The sequence below is a fragment of the Sapajus apella genome, unplaced genomic scaffold (assembly GCF_009761245.1).
Source record: "Sapajus apella isolate SASKATOON/1434 unplaced genomic scaffold, GSC_monkey_1.0 scaffold54, whole genome shotgun sequence".
Lineage (NCBI taxonomy): Eukaryota > Metazoa > Chordata > Mammalia > Primates > Cebidae > Sapajus > Sapajus apella.
Genome location: NW_022436994.1, coordinates 14075626 through 14097795, shown reverse-complemented (window position 1 = coordinate 14097795; position 22170 = coordinate 14075626). Strand labels below are relative to the sequence as shown.

At 37.7% G+C, this 22170-nt stretch overlaps 1 protein-coding gene across 2 annotated transcripts in view; it reads left to right on the top strand.

Annotated features, from left to right (window-relative positions):
• The window catches only part of CDK13 (cyclin dependent kinase 13), a 126557-nt gene that overhangs the window by 97865 nt on the left and 6522 nt on the right, over positions 1-22170 (top strand). For both annotated transcript variants that reach the window (XM_032244444.1, XM_032244443.1), the window contains exons 10-12: positions 10398-10514; positions 11119-11250; positions 20435-20640. In XM_032244444.1, coding sequence (XP_032100335.1) covers positions 10398-10514; positions 11119-11250; positions 20435-20640 — 455 coding nt within the window. The remainder of the gene's footprint in view (positions 1-10397; positions 10515-11118; positions 11251-20434; positions 20641-22170) is intronic.

Sequence of the window (22170 nt, the reverse complement as noted above, 5' to 3'; positions counted from 1 at the left end):
ACCAATGATTGTAATGTTCTTTAAACTATTCCAGAACATAAGAATAATGCAGTAGAAGCTTTCTTAGTCTTCTCTTGAACAGTCTTATTAGATTAATTGATGCTCTTCATTCACTTTGTAAAGAAAAACTGGCTTGATAATATGGATGGCAAGCTGAGCTAGTAAGACTGTGTGTGTATTTATCCCACCAGTTGAAGAGTGTGCTGAGGTTGTTAGTTTTCAATTTTTATGTTAATTTTTTATTATTATAATTACATAGTTTAAGCATAGATACAGTGCTTTACAAAAACTTTAAGACAGTTCTCTCTAGGGGTGGACAAGTAATTGTGTAACTTAAAAAGTCATAAAAATCTAAGATGTGGCATTAGATTGCTTTGAAAGTATGTTTAATTTCTAGATTTATTGAAAGAAATCAAAACTAAAAATACTGGATGATGTATTACGGGTGTGGTTTGTACAAGATTGCTAATACAGAATTCCATTCGGTGAATCCTGTGTTCAAAGAGAAAGCCTTGGCCTTTGTTAGAAGATTGGGAAACAAATGTAAAATTTGTTAAAATAAAATGTTTAAATTATGTATCTGTGTATCCTTTTTTTTTTTTTTTTAACGATTCCTTCTAACCCATTTTTTAAAAAAATTTAACTAGCCAACTCTTGGTTCTGATTGTATTGGATACTAGGGCATCTATTAATGATAGTTAACATGTATTTAGTTTATGTACAATATGAGCTTTATTCTTAGAGTTTCACTTGAATTATCTCAGTTAAGCTTCATAACAACCCTATGTTTTCTCTTTGTAGTTAAGGAAACTAAACCTTAAAGAGATGAATAATTTGTCCAGGGTCATATAACTAGCAAGTATCAAAACTGAGATTTAAACACTGCTAGGTGATACCTTAGAATCTAAACTTGTAACCATTACTCCAAACTACAGGCCAGGCGCGGTGGCTCAAACCTGTAATCCCAGCACTTTGGGAGGCTGAGACAGGTGGATCACTTGAGCCCAGGAGTTCAAGACCAGACTGGGCAACATGGCAAAACCCCACCTCTACTGAAAACACAAAAATTAGACGGGCATGGTGGCACACACCTGTAATCCCAGCTACCTGGGAGGCTGAGGCACGAGAATCGCTTGAACCTGGGAGGCAGAGGTTGCAGTGAGCTAACATCGCACCACTGTACTCCAGCCTGGGTGACAGAGCAAGACTTGGTCTCCAAAAAAAAAAAAACCCCAAAATAATAAATAAATAAATAAATAAATTGCATAGGAAGGAAACTCTGGAATCTTTTCTTTTACAAAGTCAATATGACACAAATATCAGTACTTGACAAAAAAGCATGAAAAGTTTTATAAGCTATTAGGCTGGGTGTGGTGGCTAATGCCTGTCATCCCAGCACTTTGGGAGGCCAAGGTGAGAGGATCACTTGAGGGTAGGAGATCGAGAACAAGCTGGGCCAACATGGTGATACCCCCCTGTCTCTACTAAAAATACAAAAATTAGGCTGGGCATGGTGGCTCACTCCTGTAATCTCAGCACTTTGGGAGACCAAGAGGGGAGGATCACTTGAGGCAGGGAGTTCAAGACCAGTCTGGCCAACATGGTGAAACCCTGTCTCTACTAAAAATACCAAACTAGCCAGGTGTGGTGATATGTGCCTGTAGTCCCAGCTCCTCAGGAGGCCGAGGCACGAGAATTGCTTGAACCCAGGAGGCAGAGGTTACAGTGAGCTGAGATTACTCCACTGCACTCCAGCCTGGGTGAAAGAGTGAGACTCCATCTCAGAAAAAAAAAAAAAAAAATTTATAAGATATTAATCCAAGAATTCTAAGGGAGGTATTAGCAAATAGTATCCAGCTTTTTATCAAAAAGTTAACTTGCAGAAAATGATGGGAGGTAAGATGATATAGAGGGTCAAGGAAGGTATCTCCCATAAGTGGCATTTGAGCAGAGATCTGAATGATGTTAAGAAATGGCAAAGTAATAAAGACACTGAGTGTATTTGGTTTAATTTAGGAATATGTTCTCAGTGAACCATATGGGGGGAAAGCTTAGTTTATCCATTTTATAGCATACTGTACAGTTGACCAAAAGGTAATAGTTGGTCAGGCTCAGTGGTGTATGCCACTGAGGAAAAAGTAAATGCTTGATTTGTAAAGAAATGGAAAAGCAATATGAAAACAGTTACAGAAGGCTATATTGAGATTGATCCCATTTAGGTAAAACAAGACTCAAATTGTTCATCAGAATATGGACTTTCTCGAGAAGACTAGGGAGGAGAAATTTTTATTTTCTGGTTTATTTCAGCATTTTTTTTGTTGTTGTTAAAGTATTTATAATTTTATAAAGAGATTCACCGGGCACAGTGGCTTACACCTCTAATCTCAGTACTTTGGGAGGCCAAGGCTGTGGATCACTAGAGCCCAGGAGTTCAAGATCAGCCTGGGCAACGTGGCCAAACGTTGTCTCTACAAAAAGTACAAAAGTCAGCTGGGTGTGGTAGCACACAACTATAGTCCGAGCTACTTGGGAGGCTGCGGTATGAGGATCATCAGAACCCAGACAGGTTGAGGTTGCAGTGAGCTATGATCGCACCAGTGCGCTTTAGTCTGGGCAACTGAGCAAGACCTTGTCTCAAAAAAAACCCCAGAAAACAAAAAATAAGATGCTTCAATTTTGATTTCATAGCATTAATTCCTTTTTAAACATGAAGAGAATGAAAGGAAGTTTCTGATAAACAAGTCAGTATAATGAGGCAACAGAGTATACTGAAAGGTGTGTGGGCTTTAGAATCTTACAGACTTGGGTTCTAATGCCAGCTCAGCTACTCTGCTCTTATGATTAAGGGTAAATCCCATGTGCTCCAAGTTTATTTCTGCAAAAGTAAAAGGGTACTAATAACATGCTTAGGGTTGTAAGAATTAAATGTGAATAAGTTTTCAGTACATATTTCTTCCCTCACCTTATTTGCAGTAATGCTAGGTTGTTTCTCTAATCTATAGGCTCAGGAATGATGAGATCTACTGTCAGTACTGTACAAATACATGTAAAACTGATCAAGAGTGGTAACACTAATCAGAATTTGCTTTAAATGGCTTTACACCATAGTGATTGAGTTACTTTATTTATAATTTGCTTTGTTCCAGAAAGTATTTTAGGCAGATTACAAACATTTCATAATAGAAGTGGCATAGGTCAAAAAGTGATGGAGGAGCTGGGCCTGGTGGCTCACGCCTGTAATCCCAGCAGTTTGGGAGGCTGAGGCGGGCAGATTACTTAAAGTTAGGAGTTCAAGACCAGCCTGGCCAACATGGTTAAACACCCCCCCACACACATCTCTACAAAAATACAAAATTAGCCTGGCATGGTAGCTGGCACCTGTAATCCCAGTTGCTTGGGAGGCTGAGGCAGGAGAATCTGTTGAACCCAGAACGTGGAGGTTGCAGTGAGCCAAGATTGCATCACTGCACTTGAGCCTGGGTAACAGCGTGAGACCGTCTCAAACAAAACAAAAAGTGATGGAGGAAGACAATGGAAAACACATGGGAACAAAATGGGATGAATGAAGGCAGAAATCTCTGTGTAGCCATATATACATATATATATATTTTTTAAAACATGAGGGTTACGTTTTTAACTCTGCTTTCTTAGCTAAAGAGTCTTTATATCACAGTGTACATTGCTTATGAGATAAGAAGGATTATAGTCAGTGAAGAAAGTAGATTAGAATTAAATGAATCCTCCTTTTCTCTGACCCTCTGCCACCCCATCCAGTACACACAAAGCCTCAGGCCTTCACCTGTTTACACAGGTGAAGTTTTTTAAACTTTAAATGAATAGATTTTGGTTGTTCCAGAAGACGGGAAAAGAAGGAAACTTCCTTTTGAAAAAAATAAAGCATGTATACCTTCATAAACCAATAGCATAAAATTCTGTAGACTTGTGCTTCTCAAACTTTTTGGTATCAGAACTTCTTTATACTCAAATTATTGAAGATTCCAGGAGTTTTTGTTTATTTTGATTGTATCTATTGAGCTTTACCACATTAGAAATTAAAGATATTTATGAATTCACTTTAATATGTTAACATGTTTTAAAGTCTATTAAGTATAGTTTCTAAAATAAAAGTTGTTGGAATGAGTGGCATTGTTTTGCATTTTTACAGATCTTTTAATGACTGGTTTAGTAGACATGATACTTGTATCCTCATATCTGTGATGTGCTGCTTTCAGTAGCCTTTTTTGGGTAATGGTGCATATTATTCTTAGAAACCACAAAAATTAGATGATTGGTAGTTTTTAACAGGTTAGTTGTAATGTGTAATCTGAAACCATATGAAGGAATATTTTATACTGTACTATATTGAAATCCATTGTTCTGTCTTGCACTTTGAATGGATCTTTTATCTGTGATAATTTTGTGACATTATGCGTTAGTCATTTGAAAAATGCTGGTACACTGAATTGAACAGATCTTCCAAACGTCACCTTTTATTATATAATTCGTACTACCACTGATCTCATCAGAAAAGCTTTTCAGTATTGTGAAGCTTTAAGCGCACGGTGGAAGATATAAGTTTTCCAATATTCTAATTTCTCTAGAAAGTTCAAATTTTATAACTGATAATGAATACTGTTATTTTCCTTCAAATGACAAGCTGACTTTGTTCCTATTTGAGAAAATGTCTGGAAAATACCCACGTTTGAATGACTATAGTTTGTTAGTTGTCTTTGCTGGTAAAAATAGTGGTCCATGAAAAAAGCAGCTATGTCAGCTTGCAAGTCGAATCATTGCACAGGCACATCTCCTCAAGATAACTACCATGTTTTGTTGTACAGTAGAAGTGCTGATGAGTATTTCCCATTTCATCACAGAGAATATTAAAGAGATCCATACTCAAATGTCAGAATTAAATGCCATTAATAATTTGTACTGCTTCAACAAGTACATTCTTTTTTTGAGACAGAGTCTTGCTTTGTCACCCAGGCTAGAGTGTGGTGGTATGATCTCAGCTCACTGCAGCCTCCACCTCTGGGGTTCAAGCAGTTCTCTTGCCTTAGTCTCCTGAGTAGCTGGGACTACAGGTGCACGCCACCACACCCGGCTAATTTTTGTAGAGACAGAGTTTTGCCATGTTGGCCAGGTTGGTCTGGAACTCCTGACCTCAGGTGATCTGCCCTCCTTGGGCTCCCAAGTGCTGGAATTACAGGCATGAGCCACTGCGTCATGCCTTGTGCATTCTTAAGTGAAACTAGCTTTTCCTCCCAGCCTGAAATTTGCATGATAATGAAGAGTACATCCTGCTAATGTAGTTTGTTTCCACTAAGTTGAATCATTTTAAGGTGCTGGTAGTTTGGTTTTGTACGATTTAGTGCAAATCAACACATTGAGAAAGGCAAATAATGGCTTAGTAATAACTTTGACTTGCCAGACCTTGAGGTGTCTAAGGGACACTCAGTGGTCTTTGGACCCCATTTGCTGTATATCAGTCTCACATATACTTGCTGTGTATCAGTCTCACATACGAATACTGATGTACAACATCTAACTTAACAAGTAGAAAATACAGCATTAGATTGAAATAATAGTACTTTTATTGGGCTCAGCTGATATTCTTCCTTTGAATACAGTGATGATTATGTATTAGGAAGTCTGTTAATCTAATTTATATTAGTAGCCCGAGGAGAAAATGCAGATGATGATTATCATTGAAGTTCTAAAAAATAAAACTGATAAACTAAAGTACTTTTAGAATGTAAAAGCCACAGAAATTAAAACCCATAGTAGAGATGAATAAATGAATGCTTCCTTAACAGGAAGTATATGTGAATTTGTAGGTATGTATGTGGGTATATTTCTCTTATATGTTTCTCAGACCAGAAGGCATCGTTCTCCCCAGAACTAAACAACGAATGTGCTCCCATTAAAATCAGAAAATAAAGTTACCCAATGTTGTGTACTGTCATTCTCATTTTAACGTTGTTTAGGAGTTGCCACATAATATACCATAAAGATACATTTGAAAAAATACAGATGAATTCTAACATGGGTTTTCTGATTTATATATCTGAAATGCCTCAAAGAAACAACTACTAAAACTGGTAGGAACCCTATGATCTTAGATGGCTACCTATTATTAAAGTTTTGTATGTGGCCAGGAATGATGACTCACACCTGTAATCCTAGCACTTGGGGAGGCTAAGACAGGAGGATTGCTGGAGCCCAGGAGGTTAAGGTTGCAGTGAGCCTTGTTTGCACCCCTGCATTCCAGCCTGGGCAACAGAGTGAGATCTTACCTTAAAAAAAAAAAAAAAAAAGGATTTAAAATTTTAAACCTTTCCTGTAATAAAGCTTTCTTTTCTTTTTCTTTTCTTTTTTTTTTTTTGACCAAGTCTTGCTCTCTGTCACCTAGGCTGGAGTGTAGTGGTGCGCTGTTGGCTCGCTGCAACCTCTGCCTCCCAGGTTCAAGCTATTCTCTGGCCTCAGCCTCCCAAGTAGCTGAGATTACAGGTGTTCGACACCATGCCTGGCTAATTTTGTGTTTTTAGTAGAGATGGGGTTTCCTCATCTTACTGAGGCTAGTCTCGAACTCCTGGGCTCAAGCGATTCACCCACCTCAGCCTTCCAAAGTGCTGGGATTAGAGGCTCACTATGCCTGGCCAAGCTTTTCTAATTAATTGCTTAGAAAATATAATGGGCTAAAAACATATTTAAGGTTGGGCTCAGTGGCTTACACCTGTAGTCCCAATACATTGATAGACTGAGGCAGGAGGATCACTTCAAGCTAGGAGTTTTAGAACAGCCTGGGTCTCAAATTGGATGGATGTAGTGACATATGCCTGTAGTCTCAGCTGTTTGGTAAGCTGAGGCAGGAAGATCATTTGAGGCCAGGAGGTTGAGGCTACCAGAAGCTATGATCGCACCACTGAACTCCAGCCTGGGCAACAGCGGGACCCTGTGTCTATTTAAAAAAAAATTTAAAGCAAAAAATAAAACCCATAAAGGAAATACACAAAATCTCACTGAAAAAAATTATATAACATGGAAAGAAATAGAATTGACTATTTCTAAGACAAATATTAAGCATTGTAAATGCAGCAGTCCTAAGTTAATCTATAAATTCAAAGTGGCGGCTGAATCCTAGCAGGATTCTCTTTTGGAGTGTTACAATATTGATTATAATTCTTGTACAATAAGATTTTGAGGAGAGTAAGTGAAGAGAAGAGGTGGATAGAAGGAGGTATGTGCTATCATGCTTTCAAAAAATATTAATAGCACAATATGGTATTGACACGGGAGTAGAGTGATCCGATCACAGTAGATTACCAAAGTAGACCTCAGATAATTGGGGATTTATCATATGCTAATACCTTAGCATATGATGCATCTCAGTAATAAATGGTATTGGAGTAGCTGACTGGCCACCAGGCACAGATTTTGATAAATTGAGTTATCAGCTGTTATGTCTACCTCTCTAGTTTCTAGGAACTTTCCCTGCTTTGGTATGTCTATTCCATCTTGTATGCTGCTTTCAGTTAGGTAACTTCTGTACTCAGTTATCTTTCAATATCACATATAATAATTGAAATTCTTTAGCTAAGTATAATGAAACTGATATTTATTAAAAGACTATTAATGGGCGAGAGGCTTGCTCATTTAATTTCATAGCTTCAAAATAAAATCTTAAATTTCCAAAAGAGGAGCAAATTCCTAAGCAAGGTAATTTGACCAACGTTAGATAGGATTCAAATCTAAAGCTTGCTTCTAAAGTCTGCATTATAATTAGGCAAAGTACCTTCTTAGAACCGTATTGTGGATTAGGTGCAATGGCCCATGCCTCTAATCCCAACACTTTAGGAGGCTGAGTTGGGAGGATCACTTGAAGCCAGGAGTTCAAGACCAGCCTGGGCAATATAGCAAAACCCTGTCTATACAGAGACAAGCCCACCCAGTGTTATGTAGACCCCAGTTATGCTTCCAGCTAAGCCCCCCTGAGCCCCGTATTCTACCTACACTGGTTTACAGTGTTCCTCCCAAATGTCTATACTTTGCTACTTGTGTGCCTTTGCTTGTGTTCCCTCTTCTGGTAACATATTTATCTTATTCCATTTTCCACTTGTCTATCGTTTATTTATGGTTGGAATTATAACCAAAATTCTTCACCTGTTCTCTAACTTGAGTACGTTTTCTTGCATTTCTGCAAATTTCCAAGTATCTCTGACTTCCTGTATTCCAGTATGCTTTATACTTCTACTGTAATGCCCATCAGTCTTCCTGGGGTTGATTGATTATGTTTACATGGTTACTAGGAAAAGTATACAAAAACAAGGAATAGTTTCTGAACCTACAATGTAGGAAAAGAGATGTAAACAACCAAAATAGAAAGCAGGATGAAAAAAATGTCAAACAAGTAGCATGCAAAGAGTAATTCTGAGTGGTAATGGGGAATGCAGAAGACTTGTTAATTAGATTACTTTTGATCTGAATCTTGAGAAGCGAAAAGAATTCAGCTATATAGAATTTAGAGAGAAGCATCAGGAGCATAGACATGAAGGAGTGGCCTGTCGGGAGAAATGCATTGGGAAATGAGACTAGGAAAGCAGATTGGGACCAGATCTAGAGAGCTACAGGAGTTGGGCCTTCTGTCCAAGGGAATACAGTTGAGGAGGTTGTAAAAATTGGACTGTAAGGCAAAAGAGAGTAAAACTATACAAAGAATAAGATCTTAATATCTTTAAAGCTTCAGTTTATAAAAATGTTAAATATATTGAGACAAAAAGTATATTTCAGTGATAGATGGCTTTAAAAACATGAAAGGTCTCATATAAATACATGTTTCTGAGGTATCATTCTGAAGCTCAGCTAAAAGAATGTCTGGCAACTTTAGCCATTACTTATATACATTTATACGTGCATTTATATTTACGTATGTATGGAATATTTTTACTTTGAATCAGTGATACATCAACATTTTCTTTTTACAATATGCAGTCCAGCTGACAATTTTATATATAATATACAGCTATCCTTGAAATTTGGCATACTAAACATAAGTAGGTTTGTTTTTTGTTTTTTGAGACATAGTTTTGCTCTTTGTTGCCCAGGCTGGAGTGCAGTGGGCATGATCTTGGCGCACTGCAACCTCTGCCTCCCAGGTTCAAGCAATTTTCCTGTCTCAGCCTTTTGAGTAGCTGGGATTACAAGCGCCCACCACCATGCCTGGCTAATTTTCTTTTATTTTTAATAGAGACAGGATTTCATTATGTTGGCCAGGCTGGTCTCAAACTCCTGACCTTAGGTGATCCACCTGCCTCGGCCTCCTAAAAGCTGGGATTACAGGTATGAGCCACCGCACCTAGCCAATAAGTAGATTTAATCAAATTTTCATCTACATATTACTAAGTCAGTTTTTAAATGTTTATTAGCTGGAGTTGCCTATTTGTTTATAGCATTTCTTCTACAAATTACCATAACAAGATTTACTAGTTAATACCAAAATAATTAGGGTTTTTCAAGATACAGATAAGCCAGATTAAAGCAGTTAGAATTTCTTTGTAACTTAAGATCAGCAGCAGTACTTAAATGGAAGAACTTCAATGTTTCAAGAGTGTTATGTTTAGGGTGCTTCCATTGATGGCAGTTAGCAGTAGTCTTTACAGTTACCTTCCTTAGGTCATATAAGAATCTGTTTCTGCTGCTATTGTAGCCTGCCTTATATTCATGGGAAGGAGGAGTGACAGGTACCAAAAAACCAGAGAGGGACATATACTAAACTCTATTTCTTTATTTGCATAAATTTTTATATTGGTATTAAAGTATAGGTCACATATTTTGAGCGTCATCATATTTTAAGATTTTATTTTGCAAATATGAAAATCCTCCCTAAGAATTGGAATGCTTGGATTGTTAGAAGTACCCACTGAAAATAAATTAATTTCTCAATTAATTAAATTGGGATGACTAAAATATTTAACGGGAGCCAGGGTGACTTATGCCTGTAATCCCAGCACTTTGGGAGGCCTAGGTAGGTAGATCACTTGAGGCCAGGAGTTCGAGACCAGCTTGGCCTACGTGGGGAAATCCTGTCTCTACTGAAAATACAAAAACTAGCTGGGCTGTGGTGGCACATGCCTATAATCCCAGCTACTCAGGAGGCTGAGGCAGGAGAATCACTTGAACCCAGGAGGCAGAGGTTGCAGTGAGCTGAGATTGCACCATTACACTCCAGCCTGGGTGACAGAGTGAGACTCTGTCTCAAAAAAAAATATAACAAAACTTTTTATAGACGAAGGCTTCAATTTTTGTGTATTTAAAAAATGAGCTGATACTTTGTATAACAGTTATATGTATTCTTTAGGTAGTTTATAATGATGTACTACTTTTTATGTGTTGCTTAGCCGAATATGTGGGAGTCCATGTCCTGCAGTGTGGCCTGATGTAATCAAACTACCATATTTCAACACCATGAAACCAAAGAAGCAATATCGTCGAAAGTTAAGAGAAGAATTTGTTTTGTAAGAAGGGGATGTGTAAACATCCATATTGCATGAATGTTTTACTTATAATTCCAGTGAATTATAAATGTTAGCCAATTCTCTAGTGTTCTGAGGTAAACCTGTAATTCTCCTAGGGCATTTAATTTTGAGTTCTGTTTGCTACATGCAGATTACCATTTTACCATTATTATGGAATCAGTGATTTCAGGTTGTGTGTTTGATTTGGTGCTTACATGAAAGAACTTTAGTAAGACCATTTAAATATTACTGGAACAGTGTCAAGTTACTTGAGCTCAAGTTTTCATTTTGCTTTAGAAAAAACCAACTGTGCAGTTCTTAATTTGTGTAATAACAGCAAATTTCCCATGTAGTAATAATATATAGTATTGCTTGCTGAATGGTTACAAAAATTATTTATAAATAATGAAATATTTATTCAAAAGAAAAATTGAGATTTATTGGAATAAAGTATTACGCACATACTATAAAATGTTAACTAAAATTATTTTTAAATTTCCTTAGTTTTAGTTTTAAAATTTAATTAAAAATAATTTAAGCTCCTAAAGAAACATAAACTTGTGTCTAAAGAACATACCTGACTTTTATAATCCTCTCATGCTAGTATTCCTGCAGCTGCATTAGACTTATTCGATTACATGCTTGCCTTGGATCCTAGTAAGCGCTGCACTGCTGAACAGGCTCTTCAGTGCGAGTTCCTCCGAGATGTGGAACCCTCAAAAATGCCTCCACCAGAGTAAGTGACTTTTTATTATATTAGCTTCCACATACACAGTTTTAATAACATATATAATGATATTTCATGCCTGGTTATGAGAAAAGAAATATAATCAAAAGAAAGATAAAACAGCAGTAATACACATAATTTGCACATCTGGGTTACAGGTGCTTGCTTAATGTTTACCCATAGGACTAGCAAAACAGCTGGCTTCTAGCTAATTTTAAGCTTGATTGACCTCAAGATTTAATAATATATTTCAACTCTAATAAAATATTACTGCTGTTGCTATTCTAATACTAATTCTACTGAATACACTACTAGTAGTAGTGCATAGCTAAAATTTTGAGTGCTATGCTAAGCATTTTTTCATGTATTACATTAATCTTTATAATCTTGTAAGGTAGGTATTAGTATTATTACCATCACCATTTTACAGAGGAGGAAGCAGGCTCAGAGAGGTTAAGAAACTTGCCCAGGAATACAAATCTAGTAAAGGGTACAGCCAGCTCTCAAATTCACATTAGTCCAATAAGAAAGAGAGGTTTCGAAAATACTTTATTTACAGCATACTATACAATATATATTTCTTATCATTGAATGAAAGACTATTAGTATCAGAAGCCTGTATGAAAGGAAATATTGTCTGATGGGGGAAATATACAGAGTTTGGGAGTCAAAATAGCTGGCTTCTCTTGAACCTTTACCTCCACATGGCTCCTGTTACTGCTCTAGGATTGACTTGAAGAAGGGGTAAAGGAAAAACAGTTCATTTGCATCTCCTTGACAGGATCTAGAAACCTTGTAGGTATTTTCTTAGTAATATTTTTTTTTTTTTTTTTTTTTTTTTTTTTTTTGAGACAAAGTCTTGCTCTGCCACCCAAACTGGAGTGCAGTGGCAATATCTCGGCTCACTGCAGCCTCTACCTGTCTGGTTCAAGTGATTCTCCTGTCTCAGTTTCCTGAGTAGCTGGGATTACTGGCGTGCACCGCCACAAATGGCATATTCTTATATTTTTAGTAGAGACGGGGTTTCATCATATTGGTCAGGCTGGTCTTGAACTCCTGACCTCAGGTGATCATCTGCCTTGGCCTCCCAAAGTGCTGGGATTACAGGTGTGAGTCACCATGCCCGGCGTTTTCTTAGTAATGTTTAAAATGATAAGGAGCATCATTAAAAGCAAGCATATTATCTATAATAATAAAATATTTTCATGTAATAAAATTAGCATATTTTAAATGAACAGACCTGGGCTCTGGAGTTCAAATCCTGGTTCTTCTACTTATCAGTTAGATAGTGCTTATTGTGTTTCTGTGAGGCCTTCATATTCAGCTTCATTAAGCTTTTATTGAGCTGTACATAGTTGTCCTTTATGGGATGATTTGAAAGCCAAAATGGATCTATTATCTGACATCATGAAGGACCTGAATCTTTCACTGTTGAATTAATTGTTTTATGTTTGTTTTTTTCTTAGTGTGTATCAGTAATCTTAAAACTTAGGCTCAGTACCCCTTCAAATAACATTTTTTTTAAACTTCTGACTTGGAAAAATTTCAGTTCTACAGAAAAATAGAATAGTACAATGAGTATTCATGTATGTCCTTTACCTAGATTAAACAATTATTAATAGTTGGACACATCTGCTTTATCACTCTATACTTTTTTCCTCAACTAGTTGGATATCCATTGTGGAGGTGACACTTATAAATATCTAACCCTATCTGTAAGAACTAGGACTTTATTCTTTATGCATACCATACCATTATAAAGCATATGAAATTTAGCATGAGAATATTTAATGGTCAGTCTATATTCAGATTTCCCCAGTTGACCCAATAATTTCCTTTATAGGCTTTTTTTCAATAAAGAATTTTTCAGAGTTCAACATTCTATTTATTTGTTATGTCTTTTTTCATCTTTAATTACTCGCTGGGGAAGAGATCTGATGGCATTTAACATTTCTAAAGATTCCAAGCTAGCTGTTTGGTAAAATACTTCACAATTGGGATTCGATTGTGTTTTTAAAATCATAATTAGATTAACAGTTTGTGGGCAAGAATATAACCTAGATGGTGACCCTGCTCTATGATCATTATGTTCAAGAGAACATAATGTTATTTTGTACCATTATTCTTGGTAATGGTAGCTTTGATCAAGAGATGTAACCACTCTACTTTAAAATATCAACATAGTAAATGCTGACATTTTTAAGTAGAACAGTTACATAACTCTTGTAAATGTCTCAAGTGGAAGGCAACTATCATAGCATTTTGATATCCACCAATAATTACTTAGAAAATGTTGAGCAGTGTACACTGTCCTATTTTCATCTTGAACTTAGGTTACTCCTATAGGCTTTTATTCTAATGTAACATATATTTATGCTTGAAAGTATTTTATTAATTACTATATTATATATTTTAAAAAACCAGTACATTTATATAAATGGAAATTAAATTTCATAACATTTCCTGTGATTATAACGCTCTCCTTGATTGAATTGTCCTTGCAAATACCAGTAGTGAATATTTACATTTTAAAGAAAGAAAAAATTACTAATTTTGTTAGAAGTACAACCTAATGAAAAAGATAGGGCTGAGATTTTTTTCCCAAGTAGTTTGCATATCTGTTGATTAATACTGCTTATTCTAGAATGAGACATATTTCCACATTAATTGCAATTTTGTTTTTTATTTTTATAAGTATGCTTGTAAATAAGTATTTGAGAATGTAAGGAGTTTTGTCATAGTTACACCATCACTGAGTTATTGGAACTCCTTTGACATGTGTGAAAAGTCTTTCATCAAAAATGATTTTAGGCCAGGCGCAGTGGCTCATGTCTGTAATTCTAGCACTTGGAAAGGCCAAGGCAGGTGGATTACGAGGTCAAGAGTTAAGACCACCTGACCAATATGGTGAAACCCCGTTTCTTCTAAAAATACAAAAATTAGCTGGGCGTGGTGGTGGGTGCCGGTAATCCCAGCTACTCGAGAGGCTGAGGCAGAGAATTGCTTGACCCCAGGAGGTGGAGGTTGCAGTGAGCCAAGATCGCACCACTGCACTCTGGCCTAGGCCACAGAGCAAGACTCCATCTCAAAAAAAAAAAAAAAAAAAGATTTTAAGGCTGGGCGCGATGGCTCAAGCCTGTAATCCCAGCACTTCGAGAGGCTGAGGTGGGAAGATCACTTGAGGCCAGGAGTTAGAGATCAACCTGGTCGACATGGCAAAACCCTGGCTCTACTAAAAATAAAAAAAATAGCTGGGCATGGTGGCCTGTGCCTGTAATCCCAGCTACTGGGAAGGCTGAGGTAGGAGAATCACTTGAGCCTGGGAGGCAGAGATTGCAGTGAGCCAAGATCACACCACTGCACTCCAGTTTGGGTGACAGAGTAAGACTCTGTCTCAAAAAGAAAGTGATTTTAGGCCGGGTGCAGTGGCTGATGCCTGTAATCCCAGCATTTTGAGAGGCCAAGGCGGGTGAATCCCTTAAGTACACAAGTTCGAGACCACCCTGGACAACATAGTGAAACCCCGTCTGTACTAAAAATGCAAAAAAAAAAAAAAAATAGCCAGGCATGGTGGCACATGCCTGTAATCCCAGCAGCTGAGGCATGAGAATTGCTTGAGCCTGGGAAGTGGAGGCTGCAGTGAGCTGAAATCATACCACTGCACTCCAGCCTGGATGACAGAGTGAGACTCTGTCTCAAAAAAAAAAAAAAAAAAAAGATTCTAATGACGTCTTCCAGGTGTCAAGTTAAGATTCTTTCTCCTTCAGTTTTGTTAATAGTAAAGAATTGGAGGCCAGGCATGATGACTTGTGCCTAATTTCAGCACTTAGGAAGGCTAAGGCAGGAGGATTGCTTGAGGCCAGGAGTTTGAGACCAACCTGGGTAACATAGTGACACTGTCTTTACAAAAAAAAAAAAAAAGATGAAAAATTAGAGATCACATGATCCACAGAATGATTTTTTTTATCTAGTAATTACTTGCTTTTTTAGTTCTCTTACCAATACTTAAGACATTTTCTAGTACTTCTACCTTTTCTTTTCATAGCGCTTGTTTAATCTCGTATACTTAAAAAAGATTAGGAAATCAGCATGTAGTGTCACTGTTACTTTGCCAATCCATTTTTAAAATTGTTTCTTAATGATGTTTTTTTTAAGTATTTTGCCAAAACCTTGGAACTATATAGGTTTGTTCCACTCAATTTATGGGAAATGCCTGCCTTATAATCAAATTATAAACTGTGTCCTTATTGTAAAACAAATCACCTAAATCAGATTTAATTTTATCAGAACACACTTGACTGCATTTTTTTTTAATTAAAAACAAACATGTTAACACACATTTGAGGAAAATTCTGTAAGCTATCTATAACAAATTCTGAATGAATCTCATTACATACATTACTAAAGCATTCAAATAAAGGTGATCAGATTGATCTAATATTTAAATAAAAACATTTTATAAACAACAAAATATATCTGTATTTTATAATATGATGTAATGAGTAGTTAAAATTATAAATTACTTAGGAGGTAAGGACTATGAAGAAAAGCATTTGTATTCCTTTAGAACGTTGGAAGATGTATCAAGCTCTTTTGATCAATTTTTTAAGAATAATCAAATGAGAGAGCGGGGTATTTAAAAATCAGATATAGGCTGGGCACAGTGGTGGTGGCTCATGCCTGTAATTCCGGCATTTTGGGATGCCGAGGTAGATGGATCACTTGAGGCCAGGAGTTTGAGACCCACCTGGCCAACATTGTGAAACCCTTTCTCTACTAAAAATAGAAAAATCAGGCTGAGCTCAGTGGCTCACCCTCTAATCCTAGCACTTTGGAGGCTGAGGTGGGCAGATCACGAGGTCAAGAGATCAAGACCATTCTGGCAAACATGGTGAAACCCCATCTCTACTAAAAGTACAAAAAAAATTAGCTGGGCGTGGTGGTGCTCGCCTGTAGTCCCAGCTCCTCAGGAGGCTGAGGCAGGAGAATCACTTGAACCCAGGAGGCAAAGATTGCAGTAAACCGAGATCCCACCACTCCACTCCAGCCTGGCAACAGAATGAGACTCCATCTTAAAATTTAAAAAAAAAAAAAAAAAAAAAAAGCGTGGTGGTACATGGCTATGTTCGCAACTACCAAGTCAGTTGAGAAACAAGAATTTCGGGCTCAGGCGGAGGTTGCGATGAGCTGAGATAGTGTCACCACTCCAGCCTGGGCAACAAATGAGACCCTGTCTCAGAAGAAAGTCTGGGTACAGTGGCTCATGCCTGTAATCCCAGCACTTTGGGAGGCCGAGGTGGGTAGATCACCTAAGGTCAGGAGTTTGAGACCAACCAGGCCAACATGGTGAAACCCTGTCTCCACTAAAAATACCAAATTAACCGGGTATGGTAGCACATGCCTGTAATCCCAAGTACTTGGGAGGCTGAGGCACAAGAATCATTTGAACCTGGGAGGCAGAGATTGCAGTGGGCTGAGATCACACAATTGCACTCCACCCTGGGTGGCAAGAGTGAAACTCTGTCTCAAAAACAAACAAAATCAGAAATAACTCCATTAATTGCATTAGATGCCCTTTCAAACCTAAAGTAAATATAACTAGAAAGTGAATTAGACTAGCAGCCAGCTCGTAAGCTTTCTTTAACAGCAAGTAAAAAGCATTAAGCCATTTATAAGACAAAATATCAGTTGCCACTAGAATAAATATTTCATGATGTGATTTGATGGAAATAGTTGTAAACTACCTAATTGAATTATGACCAATGATATCAAACATGAATTAATATTTTGCCTACTTTGTAAGAGGCACTGCCCAAGAGCTTACAAATGTTAACATACAGTACCTCTTCCCCATGAAGTAGATAGTATTGTTAATCCCATTTTTAAAGATAAGGAAAATGAGGCATAGAGGTCAAGTTGCATGCCTAAGACACACCAAGTAAGAGACTGAGCTGGCATTTGAACCTTTAAGAAAGCAAATAAAAGTTTGGTTATCTGGAAAACATTCCTGATTCATCTGAAAGTGTCGGCATTAGTAACCTGTACTATTTTAGCTATTTGTTGGATGAAGTTTACCTTTTGTAAAGATGAATGTTAAGATCATCCATAAAGAATCTGTTACTTTTAAGAGGGCTAAGCACAGTGGCTCATGCCTGTAATCCCAGCACTTTGGGAGGCCGAGGCAGGCAGATCACTTGAGGTCAGGAGTTCGAGACCAGCCTGGCCAACATGAGGAAACCCTGTCTCTACTAAAAATACAAAAATTAGCCAGGTATGGTGGTGTGCCCCTGAAATCCCTGCTACTGGGGAGGCCAAGGCAGGAGAATTGCTTGCACCTGGGAGGCGGAAGTTGCAGTGAGCCGAGGTTGTGCCATTGCACTCCAGCCTGGGCAACAGAGCAAGACTCTATCTCAAAAAAAAAAAAAAGGAAAAAAAAGAAAAGCATCTCTTACTTATAAATTGTGGAGGGAACAAAAGCTCTTTTTAATGGATTGCTTTGCTTTCATGGGGCCCTCCTTCAAGAGCAAGCTTCAGGATGGAAAGGTGGAATCACTTCAGTACCGTACTCTGCAGTACTACAGTATATCTGAATTTAAGGTATCCCAACAGAGGCTAAGGCCCGTATCTCCTCATACACATACTTAGAAAGGAAAGTCTTTGGCGGGTTTATGATGCCTGAAAGCTTCCCAATATCGATATTTCAAATTGTCCCTTTGTTTGTTACTCCAGGAGGTTTTTACACGCTGAGGCAATGCATCATAGTAAGATGGCTGAGAGGTATGCCTTTGTTTTGTTTTTGGACCTCAGGTGCATAGACTTGGTTTAATCATAATCTTTGTGTCACTCATCATTGGTCCATGCATGGCTCTCTTTTATTTATTTTAGTTACTTTAGTTTTTTTAAAATAAAGTTAATAAGCAGCCATGAACCTACCAGACAAAAGCTAGAACCTTGAAAATAACATACTTTAATCATATTACCCCTATCCCCTCCAGCGTATCCCCTTGCCTTCTTTCACCTGAGGTAACCATCATCCCTGTTTTCTTTTGTATATATTTTTTGTTGCCATCTGTATGTACTCATAAAAGGTTATATTTTAAAATTTTAGTTAATTTTATAAAAGTGTCATGCTGTTTGTAATATTTTGGGAATGACTTTTTAAACTAATACTGCTAAGATTCAACCATATTGTTGCATCTGCCTTTATTTTATAACATGAGTAATTGTGAAAGAGGAGATATGATAGAAGAACTTGCTTGAACAGGCAGGCCATCATCAAAGCTTAAGCATAGGAAAGTGGACATATGGATATGGAAATTCCTTTAAAAAAATGCCAGGTGTATCCCCCTTCAAGAGTCTTCATGTACCTCCTAGAGGTAAACAGATCTGGGTTGAGGACTATATGTATATATCACCAGGTGAAGTTGCTTAAGGGAATTTGTAGATATTCTGGGCAAGTTTATTCACCTTTCTACGCCTCAAGTTTCTCATCTTTAAAATAGATACAATAGTAACGTTCCATTAAACAATTAGGGTAAGAAGAAAGCATTTATAAGTCAAATATTTGTATCTTTAAGCAAAAGTTATTTTCTAGTGTTACCAGTTGTATGAAGTTACTTTAAGATAGAATTGACAAAGAATTGTGGGCAATTTTGGTAGTTGTTATTCACAACTCTGTAGCCACTCTATCCTTGGATTACCCATTTTGAAACTCATCTATAGCATCAGTTTAATTCTAGAGCATTTGGATAGATAAGCAAATAAGTTAGTAAAAAGTAAAAAGTTTTTACTATAAAGTTCTTCACAAATATTATGTTCTAGCCGTACTCATTTTTTTTTTTTTTTTTTTTCTTCTGAGACAGGATCTGGCTTTGTCACCCACGCCAGAGTACAGTGGCATGATCTTGGCTCTCTGCAGCCTCTGCCTCCTGGACTCAAGCCATCCTCCCACCTCAGCCTCCTGAGTAGCTGGGACTACAGACATATGTCACCACGCGTGGCTAATTTTTTCGTAGAGACAGGGTTTCGCCATGTTGTGTAGCCTGGTGAACTCCTGAGCTCAAGTGATCAGCCCACCTCAGTCTCCCAAAGTGCTGGGATTACAGGTGTGAGCAGCTGCACGTGGCCCTTTACTACTTGTTTTTTTTTTTTTTTTAAATCCCATATCTAGTTTCTACAAGTGGCATATTTTTCTTTTTTGTGTGACAGAGTCTGGCTCTGTTGTCTAGGCTGGAGTGTAGTTGCATGCACTCAGCTCACTGCAACTTCCACCACCCAGGCTCAAGCTGTCCTCCCAGCTCAGCCTCCCAGGTAGCTGGGACTGCAGGTGTACACCACCATGCATAGTTTTTGTGTTTTTGGCAAAAACAGCGTTTCACCATGTTGCTCAGGTTGGTCTTGAACTCCTGGGCTCAAACAGTCCTCCCACGTTGGCCTCCCTAAGTGCTGACATTACAGGCGTGAGCCACTGTGCCTGGCTGGAAATGGGCATATTTTTCTGCCTTCTTTTTCATTTTGTTTTTCAAGGTATGATACACTATCATAAGAATTGACTTTGAAAGGTTGCAACAATAGTAATAGTAGCCTTTTTTTTTTTTTTTTTTTTTTTCCCCCCGAGACACAGTTTCACTCTTGTTGCCCAGGCTGGAGTGCAGTCACACAATCTCTGCTCACTGCAACCTCCACCTCCTGGGTTCAAGGAGTTCTCCTTCCTCAGACTCCTGAGTAGCTGGGATTACAGGTGCCTGTCACCACAGCCGGCTAATTTTTGTATTTTTAGTAGAAATAGGTTTTTGCCATATTGGCCAGGCTGGTCTTGAACTCCTGACTTCAGATGATCCACCTGCCTTGGCCTCTCAAAGTGCTGGAATTACAGGCATGCACCACCATACTCAGCCATAGTAGCCTATTTTCATGAATATATATTTTTCATTCATAATTTTGATAAATGATTTTTCATTGATTATTCAGAAGCCAAAGAAAAATAGTTTTATCTGTAAAGACAAAGCAAGCCCTGAAGGAAGTGGGGCAATAAGGATGATTTTTATTGGAGGAGTTTTACAGAGCCATTCTATGATGTCTTCAACAACTATTTGGGGTGGGAGCATGGCTTGGTGCTACATAGTAACTTGAGCATTTTTTGTTAAGAAATGCCATTTACAATATAGTTCCTTTTTTTTTTTTTTTTTTTCAGCCTTCCTTTATGGCAAGATTGTCATGAGTTATGGAGTAAAAAGCGAAGAAGACAGAAACAGATGGGCATGACTGATGATGTTTCCACAATTAAAGCCCCCAGAAAGGACTTGTCTCTGGGCTTGGATGACAGCAGAACCAACACACCCCAGGGTGTGCTGCCGTCTTCACAACTGAAATCTCAGGGCAACTCAAATGTGGCACCTGGTCAGTAATGCTTCCATGGGTTGGTTTCCTTCACACTGTTTTATGGTTAATGCTGATCATATTGCTCCAGTGTTGAAGCATCTTGTGGCTAATGATAAAAATTAATGTTTATTCACTGAACTAGATATTTCTTTGTACCAGTACAGAAGTTTCATTGATGTTGACGCCACAATTTTAAGTAACCTTAAAGTAATTTATAAAGAAGCATCAAATTACCTGATTGGCAAGTCCTCAGATTTCTGTATTTCCTTTTTGCTCTTAGTGCAGGAGTCAGTAGGTCTTTTACAAACACTACTCTCATCGAGGCCCAGCATTCAATGTCTACAGATGCTTAAGGAGTAGGAAGAAAGTTGTAAGAAGACAGCCAAAAACCATAATGGGAGCTCTTTCATACCATTGATAATGTCCTGATGTCACTCCTAATGTTTTAATTTCTCCGATTATAGTAAAGAATCTAAAAGATTGGAATCCGGCATTTGCGCCCAAAATAACTTACAATATGAGAAGGGAAGGTCAGGCATGGTGGCTTACGCCTGTAATCCCAGCTCTTTGGGAGGACAAGTTGGGCAGACCACTTGCACTCATGAGTTTGAGACCAGCCCGGACAACATCGTGAAACTCTGTCTCTACTAAAAATATGGAAAAATGTAGCTGGGTGTGGTGGCATGCACCTGTAATCCCGGCTACTTGGGAAGCTCAGGCACAAGAATTGCTTGAACTCAGGAGGCAGAGGTTGCAGTGAGCCAAGATTATGACACTACACTCCAGCCTGGGTGACAGAGCGAGACTGTCTCAAAACAAACCAACAAAGGATGGTATCTTATATCTAGTTATTTTAGGAAAACTTAAATTTCATCCTCTGACTCAATCTGTCATAGAGTAAGCTTTTTGATACAGTCTGCCTCTTTAATGTTGTCAAGAGTGTTAAAATCATTTAATTCATTTAACAACTTTTTTAAAAGGACATCTACTTCCTCATTTTGCCTAAAGCATCCAGAAACATTCATCTTTAAGTTCTAACAGAGATTGATATAAAATAATGAGAGAGAGAGAGAGAGAGAGAGAGAGAGAGAGAATGTGTGGTGGCTTATTAAACTTGAAAAAATAGACTAGCAGTTCTTAAGAGATGAGTAAATGTTGATTGATCAGTTAGTTGATTAAAACAGATATGTGGATCAGACTGAACTTTTGGTGGTTAAAGATAAACAGGTTAACTGAGAAAGCTTTAAAAAGATTACCATTAATGCTTGCCCATGTAGTCTACAAGGTACTACTTGACTTTGGTTTGACTGCATACTTCAAGTACTCATTCTATAAATGCCAAAAGCGATTGTTACTTGTTGTCCAAAAGTATTCTTTCTTGAAATAGTGAGTTCCCCTTATACATGAAAATTTTTGTCCTGCTAACAAAAGGATGTGAGATGGCAGTAACAGAAATTTTGGATGGTGGTTCGTTTTCTCAGCCAATGGTTGTCATATTTAGCAAGACTCTCAGGTCTTTATTTCTTGTTCACTTCATGGAACTGATGT